Genomic DNA, 11,510 nt, shown 5'->3' with positions numbered 1-11,510 from the left:
AGCAGAAGTAGTTAGAGGAAGAGGGAATGACGATTGCATAAGATCAGGAGAGGAGTATCAAAGAGGAGATTCGGTTACTTTTTTAGCGTTTTGTTGCTTTGGATAGAGAAAACATTTGTTTTCCCTATTAGGAGCTAATGCTCTCGGCAGTGAAGTTTTACCTCCATGTTTGTTCCTTTATCAGTCCATTAATACAATATTCCATCGTTTTTCTTCCATCTTGCCTTGCTGATATTCTATTGTGTTTATTGGTTCCTAACAGTTTGGATCAAATATCTAGACCATATTGAAACAGTAAAAAACATTGGCAAACAGACCAACATGAGATCACGATGCAGCAGGAACGGGCCAAGTGAGCAGATTCATCAACCCTACAAAATCATATAACTCAATTTTCTTCTGGACTTTATGCAACTTAAATTACAATTAACACTTGGGTACACTAAATTGTGAAATACATTAGACAAAATCGTGGTGTTAAATTAACCAATCTGTCCTAGTTTTGTGGTCTCTGGGACAAGTCATCTCCAGGACATGTATCCTATCATCCGAAAATAAAAATAATTCTGGGCCCACTATGCTAGAAACTGTTTCAATATGGTCTAAATTTCCTGGCAGCTCTCAACTGCTGCAGGCGCTTTTTGTCCTCCTCAAATTTGCTCTGCAGGGTCATGATCTCTGCAAGAAAAGCATACATTGTATCAGTGACAACAACAATAAAAAATTTCGAAGGATATCAGTGTCACAAATTACGATTGCCTTTAGAATAAGAAAAAAGATAGGGAATAGAAAATCACAACGGCCAGAGTTTTAACACAAACCATAACCATTGAGAATGAGAAGCGAGCACTTAGCAGAAAGTCATACCATAACTTGCTAGTATGTTCAGGTAAAATATCTACACTTAATAACAAAATAGGTTTGAATTATTCAACCAAACAAAAATAGCAGTCAATATAATTGTTAACCCTAGACAGCTGATAGAAGGGAAAGTCAAAAAGATATTTGTGCATTAGAAAGAGAAACTTGTCATAAAAGGAAAAAGAATGTGCATACATATCAAATAAGAAATACCATTGAAAAAAGTCAAAAAGCTAGAAATACAAACATAATAAAAAATAAAAGACTGGCTTCTGCATTTATGAACATCTGGAATGGATCCTCTTATGAGAGTTTCACATGACAGTGTCATGTGGAAATAGATAGACACAAAGACCCTCACTGAGGCCACACAAAATTGTATATCTTCCGATGAGAGAATCCATTTCCACCACCATGTTTGTTTGTTCTACATTTGATTATTAACTAATTGCTTTTAACACTACAAATTTTCATGATAAAAGAATGGCTGAACATCATGTAAAAATGGTGGTCATACCATTTCTCTGGGCTTCTTTTTTCTGAAAGCGGTAAAAATCTAGTCCCACTCCTTTATGCTTCTTTTTGGCCATTTTATTCTCCACAGCAGCTTGGGCAACAGAGACAACAGCCACTCCACTTTCAGAGTCGGTAGTTTTCTTCCTACCCTTATGGTGCACTACAACAGTCCAACCCCCTTCTGCAGCATGGGCTTCTTTCTCTCTTCTTTCCTGCATTGACAGTAACATTTTTATCTTCAACCAAAATTAATGACAAAAATAAATGTTGGATCGTTGAGTTATTAAATTTAACCATGGAGTTTTAAACATTTCATGATCCACAAAACAGATATAACTCAACAACATATAAGCAAGTTTAGGCTTCAGTCAGATTCAAAGGAAGGGGAATCCAAATATTGATTTTTGGATAGATGGAATTGTATTCCAAAATTCCATTTGTTAAATAATCAAAATTGAATTATGGTATCAGAATTCAAAACTCGTTTGGACTTTGGACTACAAAAGACTGAATTGAAATTGTCATTGGTTAACTGAGTCTGGTCCTAAAATGATATGATAAGTGGAGCCAACAGTGAAAGTACTGGCAGTGCTTGAAATGGTCTCTCATGAAAAAATGGCCAACAGACTAGCTTCTTTAATGGCATAATTTCATTTGTGGATTACTCTCCTTTGCTAATGTGTCCTAACACATACATGCAGGTACGCATGAAGTATACAGAGTACAATGCCTAGCTAAGAAAAAGAAACCTTAACTGAAAACATAACCCAACAGAAAAAGAAGATAAATATATGTTCCTCCCAAGCAAGATACTCCCTACAATACAAACTGGAATAATCCCACTCCCACATCGAAATACATTTTCAAGAACTAGACACCATTCAAGAACCAGACATTGTCCTCCAAAACATAAAAGCCTGCTCAAGCTAAGACATCACCCAACACACACCACTAGAGGGAACATTAAAACTAAGACCATTATAACTTGGAATCTTGAATTTCTATGTTGAAGTACACCCTAGGTAATGATGAGAATTTCTACTAGTAGATTTAAAAAAAAAAAAAAAAAGCCTAGAAACTGATATTTGAATTGACATCTCCAATTAATAAGATATCAATAAAACTAAAATCCAAGCCAAGATATACACAACTCTTTCAATGCAGCCAAATTTCAAAGCAATGAATAAATATTATCAAATGTGCATCCAATCCTTCTTCTGATACTTACAAAGTTTTCAAATTAAATTCTTCTGAGAGAGAGGTAATATTAGTGTAAGACAGGAAATTAAAGGATGCTCACTGTGAGTCACAATTCAAATCAAGGGTATAAATGCAAGGTTAAATTTACCTCTTCCAATTTTTCTTCATGAGCAGTTATAAAGTCATCAATTTGGTGTTGCAATACCTTCAAGCCTAATCTACTTTCATGGTATTCCATGACCCACTCTGCAATTTAAGCAGCCAGAGTCAGAAACTGACAAGATATGAGAATTAATTACCAACAGCATAGAGCCTAAAAATAAAAAAAGATGCATCTCAATCCAACTTGCTGAGGATGTAAATAGCCCAACATGCATTAATCTTGCCACCACTTGAAACATTGCAAAATATAAGCCCATTATCCCATGTGTATCAAGCAAATAAAATTTTCAGGTGCACAATATTTGGATATTTCTAAATGCATGTAAAATAATCCCATCAGTTTAACAATTCATACTTTTCATTCCTTTTGAACAGTCCTCATCTCCAGAAGAAACAACATAAATCTCATCAAGATCAGGGGCCCCTTCCTTTTCTGGTGACTTTGGAAGCTCCTTCCCAAAACTCTCTTCCTTTCTCCTCTTTTTCTTAGTTTTCTTTGACCTACCTACAAGAGAGGGAAGAAAACTCCATCATGAATATTAAACCAGAAAATGTTTTCAATACAGGGTTTAATTGCTGCTACAATATTTGCTACTCCATGCTCCTTAAAGTCTTGGATCTCTTTAGCTTCCAAGGCATGATCGTTCACAACTCCATCTGATAGAAAGGGAGTAAAAATTAACATAATCTGTACAACATATTTTACCAAAACATTATAAAAGAAATATCCAGTTCTAAGCTTATTGACAGCAATATATCTTATTCACATGGTGCCAAATCCCACAACCACCCACTCACCATTTTTTCTTTTCTAAATCAATTCCATGCTTTGGCTACTATCTTCCAACTATATTTTTACCTTTACTCTTCCAATTTCTATTTGGTTTCACTTTTAACTTCTCTCCAACTACCATTTTAAAAGAAGATATACAACACACCCTAGATATCAATCAGGGTATCAGCAAGTGACAGACAACCCTCAAAATGCTATAGCAAGATAGCATATAGTGGGATGATTATATGGAAATACATTATATACATATACAGATAATTATGCATATAATGCTCAAAAAATATTCAAAAATAAAGCATATGAATAATTATCAACAAAAGACATGGGTCTTAAGCAAAAGACACAAGTAAATCAATTATATGATGCCATTGCTAGCTGTCCACTGTTGCTTAGAAGACACAGCAGATAACATAACAGAGGCAGCACCTCAGAATAAAAAAATAGAAAGAAGAAAGGAAGTGGATTTTGCCAGAGAAGTTGTCAGAGATTGGGGTAGCTCTGATGGACTAGAGATAGTTGCGGAGCAAAAGAGACAAAGATGAGAGGAGGGAGCATTGAACAGAGAAGGGGAGAAGAAAAATGTGGGGGAAAAAGTGGGGTTAGGTCATGTATTCTGAAAACTGGGAAGAAATATATTCTACCGACTCTTAAAAAGAAACTCAAAACTGTATCATCTTAAGGGGAAAAATGGAAAGTCAACTTATTTCTGCAAGGTGAGAAGTCGTTTTTAGCCTTAAAAAACCCTAAAAACTGCTTTATTTAGAGGGTAAAAGGGGGAAGTTGGCTTTTTCACTGTAGTAGCACTATTATGCCACAAAAGGCCACATTTTGGGCCATGAGTACAGTCACAATTGCTCTGACAGCCAAACGCTCTGCTATATCAGATCTAATAGAGTACTGGACCAGAATGTGGGTTTAAATGATGTAAGGCCAAGGATTTGGAAAATGTATGCTCGTGAGTAAAGGAAAACAAGCAAGGTGAGAGAGCGAGGAGAATGCTAGGCTGGCAAGTTGGTTAGGGGAGTAGGAAATTTGAGAGAGAATAGTGGGAGTTAGTTATGGATTTGCATTTTGGGTTGAGAGAGAAATTTTGTATTCTCTTAGGAGCTTCTGCTCTGGTTTGCTCTCAGGCTTATTTCTTTCTGGTTCATAATAAAATTCTTCCATCAGTTTTTGTTTTATAAGCTCTATGAAGATCTGTGGCAGCCAAAGGCTGCTCCACCATGTACTGCCGCTATTGCATGCTACTGACAACTATGCAATAATGCAACACATTATAGCAAACCAATGATTAAAAACTGGTGAACTGGTCACGTATTCAATCCATATGACAGCCCACAAATCTGGCTGTACAAAGAATTTATAGAAAACCAACCAACCTGTCTAGAATCGATCAAATTCAGTTGAACTGGTTCGTATTTCTTTATTATTTTTTTAAAATGGCCTTGTTGATGCTGTTTTGAGGATATAATATTTTACATTATTAACTTATTAGTGTAATGAATGCATATTCATGAGTAATGTTAAGTTTTTTTTAATATATTATATACTATACCAAGGCAAGCCATGGCACAACAGTAAAGTGGCTGCCTAGTAATTAGGAGATCACAGGTTCAAATCTATGACAGAGGCTTTTCTATTTAACTTCCAGGGGTAAGGTTGAGTACAACTACACCCCCAAGCTCTACCAGGTAGAAGCCTCATCTACTGTTTATCATACATTATACATAATTAAAACATATATTCAAGTATTACATGTCATAACTCAACAAATTAAAATATACATATTAAAAATAAAAAAGGGTGTGAGCTACAGAAACAACTTTACCTTGAATATTCAATGTAATGTCTGTCTCAGCATCAACATTTTTTTTGTTCTTCCTTTTTGTCTTCTTTTCCACAATAAGTTCTTCTGTTTTGCTTTTGCCTTTTCTTTTCATCACTCCAAAAGCTAAATCTGAAAACAACACAAGAGGCCATCATTCAATAACCAAATAATGGCTCAGTTTGGGTAAACTTATAGAGAAGTCCTTATAGAACAAAAAAATCAGTATAAAAAATGAATAAAATTTCACCTATAAGGTACAAACAACTCATAGTTCTCTAATTTTTTAGAAGTTCTAATAAATTATCTCACTTAACTTCTCTAAAATTTGAAGAGACAAGTTGTTTTTAACTTATGGGAGAAGTTTTATTCATTTTCTATGCTGATTTATTTCTTTTATAAGGACTTCTGTAAAAGTTTACCCAAACTAGGCCAATATCTCATAGTTCATACTCAGTTGTGCAGAAAAGCGATGCATTTATTCAAATAACTATTACAAGATTCAAAAGATGGCAGAGGTCAAATAGTTTCTTTTATCACATGACATGAGAATCAATGACCAAAGGGGAAAAACTATTACCAAAATGCTGAATAATGAATATAAAATTGAATGCTTAAACTAAGAACAATTAGGCAAAATTGGTGGTTCAATTACTGCAAAATTGTATGTATAACAGTATAAGACAGCAATTCTCATAGATGCTGTTGGCAAGAACAAACTCAAATGATTTTGCATTGAAAATCATTCGAAAATAGGGACTTCACTTTCTCATTGCATGTTCTTATGTGCTTCATTTGAATACACATTTTGTAATGGCTATAAATGCTGCTCAACCAAGAATAATATATCATATTTTTTCTTTAAATAGTATATTGGACAACTTTAACAGAAGTATTGAAGCTTATAGTCTTATATTATATCTTGGGGAAAATCTTTTAACATTCTAATTTTTCATAATAAGAAGCTTAAGTGGTGACTGAACTCTCATGTTGTTAATGTTAATTAATTAGTTCTCTGGAATTTAGTTTTCTTACATGTTTTGGGCTTGATTCACTTGATTTGCATGTGATGAAGTTAGTGTATGCTTTGATTCTTTTCACCTAGTTGTTCTCTAGATAAATACTTATCATACACAAAAGTGATATGCTTAGTTACAATTACTGATACTTGAGTTGAATGATTTAAAAGTTGCAATTTGTAGAAGCAGTGGTCAAAGATATTAAAATTATGAATATACTGAATCACGCTCATTGTGGGAAAAAAAATTGTAGTCTAATCTATTTTTTGTTAACAATAACAGTGGAATGGAAACAAGTTAAAATGAAGTACAGGGAAGGTTTCTAGGATAATAGTTAAAAATAAAATTCAGTTCATTTCACTGTAAATGATTGTGTGCAATTCACGGAACAGATTATCATTGGAGAAATCCATAACTCCATAGTTTCAATTTAAAAAAGATAAAAATAAAATTTAGAGTTTGTTTTATTTTGTACAGTATCCTCATTTCTTCTGGACATGTGAGAAGAAGACAAATAGAAGCTCCAGTTGAATGGGTTGATCCAATTTCTGATAGTCCAATAATTGGAGGTAGAAGTACACCAAGAAAAGATTTAAATCTAAACATCTCTAAAGATTTTATGTTGACAGAACAAAATCATGTCATTTGAATTTCAATCCCTGTGGAGGGTAGGCTTTGGCTGGTGTTGTACAATAACTTATGCTCATTCATTTCCAAACTTTGAAACATGACTCATATCAATAAAAAACTCAATTCAGACACTGTTAAAGGCAAATATGCATCATCTTTTTGTTTCCTTCGCTGTATTATTATCCAAACATCATTCATACTACAAACATGGATAACTGCTATTTGTGAAAAGCCAAAGAACCCATCAGTTAATATATGCAAAAGGATATTGCAAGGTCTGGACAAGTATATTAGACCTTTAGACTGTACTATATCATATGAATCTTGATGGCATAACAATGAATTACAGTGGTGCATTACACTGTCAAATCCTTTGATGGTTGAGTTGAGTCATGCAGTGCCTGTTTGGCTGTTACCTTTTCTTGGTTAACTTTGTGAGAACCGTTATGGCTGTTACCATTTTCATAATATTTACTCGATATTATTAATTATGATCACACCAACACCCTGCACAAGCAACCTCAAGAATCCTTCTTTTCCTTTTTGTGCTCTTGTGATACTCATCATATTTAATTACTCAATGTTTTAAAAGAATTTCTCTAAGTAGTTTAATTTCAATTCAACCCTTTAATTTACTCTTAGTCTCATATACTGTCTTAATGTGTATGCTTTAGCACTTTTCTACATTTCTTGCATGTGGACATTTTGGTTCCTTCTCAATTAGTTGTCAATTCGAATAAGTTTTCAGAATTCCTCCCACAAGTTCAGTTTTCAATACTCATTGTTGTGCTGTGTCAGTAATATCCTCAATTACTCTGTTTCTCTTTCACTTTTGCAATCATTAGTTTCAGTGTGAGGTTGGGTTGATTTGGTTTTTGTTCTTCTAAGTTTTGTTATATGTCTTATTTTTGTTTAAGTTGTTAAGGATCTTCAAATGGCTAGTGTAAGGAAACATTGAAGAATCATATAAAATTATAAATGAATGATTAGCTTGGTTCTAAACACGATTGTGTCCCTGATTCACTTTATTTACATTTTATGAAGTTAATGTATGCTTTAGATACCTTTCACCAAGTAGTTCTCTAGATAAATATTGATCATACACAGAAGAGATGAATATTAGTATATTTTAGGATATTGAAATACTAATGTTGCTCTCATTCCCACTTTTCAAGCATTGCAGTTAAACCAGTAGCATCCAAGTGACTAAAAGCAAGAAGCAAGAACACAACATACCCGGGAGCGCAATGAGCAACGGGACTTGAACAAAAGTATATCAGGAAAACAGAGCGCAGGTTCAACTCGAACAACGGAACACTGCAGATTGCAAAGAAAAAATGTTAACAGAATATGAAGCATCATGGGTGAACAAATAAACAAGTATTTCATATTAAATTTCAAACAGAGAGACAGAAGACTAACCAATGCACACGAATTGACTATGAATCGCGACCAAAACTGTATGTGCATGAATGAGACTGTAAGATTAAGCAAATTCATAAACGAGATTCATCAAGATTAGGAAAACCATAAACGAGATTGGGATTAGGGTTCATCATACTAGAAATCGCAAATCAAAGCTCAGAGTGTATTTGGAGAAGCATTGATTTAGGGGCGTCGCTTAAAGAAAGCGGGAGGCAGAGTGCGTTCGGCTGGGGCTGGCTGTTGGATTAAATATCTATTTAATAATTTTTTTAAAATAATTACCTATGTCTTAAATTTAATAATTAAATTTATTAAAATAAATGGAAAATATTTTTTTAAACAGATATTTTATATGGGAGGCAATTAAATAAATAAATTTATTAACTAAAACGGTCTATGAGAGTCATAAATTATTTTTCATGAATAATATTTTAAAAACATTGTAATTTATATTTAAAATTATAATATAAAATTAATAACTTTAAAATAAATATAAAATTATAGTGATTTAAATACGAATTTAAATTAATATAAAATAAAATAATTTTTTAATATATATATCATCTTTCTATTCAAACAAGTGGTATTAAATAAAATAAGCCGTAATTTAAGATTTTTTTTAAAATAACATTTAAAATTTTATATTTTTTATTTTATTTATATAAAAATCCTTTTATATATACTTAATAATTATAGTTCACATAATTAGTAAACACAAAATAAAACACATCAATCATACAACATTAATATATTATTATATATTAGAAAAGAAGTTAATTATAGGCTATAAATATTTGTTAGCTTTTAGAATAATCTAAACTATATATTGTCATTACTTAATATATATTTGTATACATAAATTTAATAATGCATAGCAATTTTACTTTATATCATTGTTGTTCAATCTTTGTCTTTTCTCTTTTATGGTACTGTTTACATCATGTCAAACACAACTTTCACCAATTCTAATAATGATTCTAGTCTTATTTTTACTGATACTTCAAATGATGACTCAGGCCAAAACCTTTCTAGTCCCTATTATATACACCTTAGTGAGAGTCTTTCGTCAGTCCTTATTATCCTTACTCGTATAGGTAACAACTAGCATTCATGGTTATGCTTCTTCAAAATGGCTCTCATTTCCAAAAATAACATTGAATTTTTAAACAATTTCATACTTGTTTATGCTACCACAAACCTTTTATTTTCTTTTTGGGAGAGATGCAACACTCTCATCATGTCTTGACTCTTGAAGTTGTTGTCTCCATTCATTGTTCAAAGCATTATTTATTTCAATTGTGCAATTGATATTTGGAAAAATTTGCGAGAATGTTTTTCACAAAGTGATTTGTTGCACATCACTAAGTGGAAGAAATCTACAAACTTAGACAAAAATCTTGCACTGTCACAAACTACTACACTAGCTTGAAAACCCTTTCAAAGGAGCTGGATAATTATCGCCCAATTCCCGTTTGCACCTGCTCAGAAAAGAGATACCACGAACAAGATTTTATCATTTGCTTTCTTAAGGGACTTGATGACATTTGCTTTCTTGATGACAGCATCTTATGGATCTACTCCAACAATAACCTTCTCTTACTAATAGTGTAGGCCCAAATGATAATATCTAGCCCACTCATGCTAACTTCTCCCAAGTCTCTAAAAAGGGCCTAACTCATTTTCTTGGTCCAAATTAAGGTACTTGTTTTGCTTTCTGCATCTTCATTCATAAAATGAATCACAACGTACACACACTCTCAATAATTCCTCACATAATGCACATTGGGTTATAGATTCAGGAGCAACTAATCATATTGCCTAATCTCTGCACTATTTTCAAGCTTATTCAAAAATAAAACCTATCAATATTAATTTGTCTAATGGTGCTATTGTCACAACTTATTTTTAGGAACTATCTAGTTTAAATCAACCATTGGTATTCATGATGCGTTTTATGTTCATGGATTCAACTTTAACCTTCTCTCCATATCTAAATTAATTTCTATCCTTAAATATAAACTTACTTTCTCTAATGTTTCTTGTAAAATATAGCAAGCGAACTTATTAAAGATGATTGGTTTGGCTAAATTGAAGCAAGGTCTATATAATTAACAAAGAAAAGCAATTTCATGCATCCAGAATCTCCCATGTTAATGCCTTTATCACTCCTCTCGTCTTCTCCTCCAATTTTTGGCACTATAGATTAAGACATTTATCCAACAAATGTCTTAATGTTTTACATGAAATGTTTCCTTTTATTGGTAAACATATCAATGAATATTGTGATATTTATCATTTAATCAAGCAAAAGAATTGTCATATTCTCAAAACAATAATAGAATTTCCAAAAAATTTTATTTAATTCATATGGATATTTGGGGTCCTTTCTCTAAAACCTTTGCTTATGGTCATAAATATTTTTTAACCATTCTTGATGATATTCGTTACACTTAAGTTGTCCTATTGAATCAAAGTCTGAAGTAAAATTAAATGTGCACAATTTCATTGTTTAGGCTAAGTGCATTTGTTCTTATAATAGACCTGAATTATTATTTTTTTCCTAAAAGATATCTTTTCTTCAAAGGGATTATTCATCAAATAAGTTGTGTTTATACTCCCCAACAAAATGGAAGAGTTGAAAAAAAACATCAACATATTTTAAATGTAACAAGAGCCCTTATGTTTCAAGATTATATACTCAAACATTTTTAATCCTACACCATTAAACATGTTTATCTCGTCAATTGAGTTTCATTACTAGTCATTAAAAACAAAACGCCTTTTGAACTGTTGTATCAACAAGCTCCTAATTTCTTCATGCTCAAAATTTTGGTTGTCTATGCTATGCATCCACACCAACTCGTCATCAAAAATTTGATCCTCGATCACGACGTGAAGCATTTTTAGATTTTCAAAATGGCATAAAAGGGTGCGTTATTTTTTTACTTGCAAACTAAAGAAAATTTTTATCTCTAGAAATGTTATTTTTAAGAAATGATATTTCCTTTCCAACAAAAGGATTTTCAAAACAATGTTATTTCTCACCCATTTAATTCATCTCTTCCTTTGTCACATATCA

General features: G+C 32.4%; 1 protein-coding gene across 2 annotated transcripts; it reads right to left on the bottom strand.

The window, feature by feature from the left end:
- Positions 1 to 341: 341 nt before the first annotated feature.
- Positions 342 to 8,617, bottom strand: LOC113857724 (ribosomal RNA-processing protein 7 homolog A-like). 2 transcript variants are annotated; one of them, XM_027489880.1, is made up of 8 exons: positions 8,429 to 8,617; positions 8,243 to 8,323; positions 5,361 to 5,489; positions 3,304 to 3,396; positions 3,095 to 3,244; positions 2,726 to 2,823; positions 1,379 to 1,589; positions 342 to 678 (listed from the first exon to the last, which is right to left on the bottom strand). In XM_027489880.1, the coding sequence occupies exons 3-8, from the start codon at positions 5,470 to 5,472 to the stop codon at positions 593 to 595; spliced, it is 750 nt and encodes a 249-aa protein (XP_027345681.1). In that variant the 5' UTR covers positions 5,473 to 5,489; positions 8,243 to 8,323; positions 8,429 to 8,617; the 3' UTR covers positions 342 to 592. The 2 variants fall into 2 exon arrangements, with proteins under 2 accessions (XP_027345681.1, XP_027345682.1); XM_027489881.1 differs by lacking the exon at positions 3,304 to 3,396.
- Between the last annotated feature and the right edge of the window lie 2,893 nt (positions 8,618 to 11,510).

The sequence above is a fragment of the Abrus precatorius genome, unplaced genomic scaffold (genome assembly GCF_003935025.1).
Source record: "Abrus precatorius isolate BTA unplaced genomic scaffold, Abrus_2018 Scaffold2, whole genome shotgun sequence".
Taxonomy (NCBI): Eukaryota; Viridiplantae; Streptophyta; class Magnoliopsida; order Fabales; family Fabaceae; genus Abrus; species Abrus precatorius.
The sequence above is the reverse complement of the archived record's forward strand: the minus strand, read 5'-3'. Positions and strand labels throughout refer to the sequence as shown.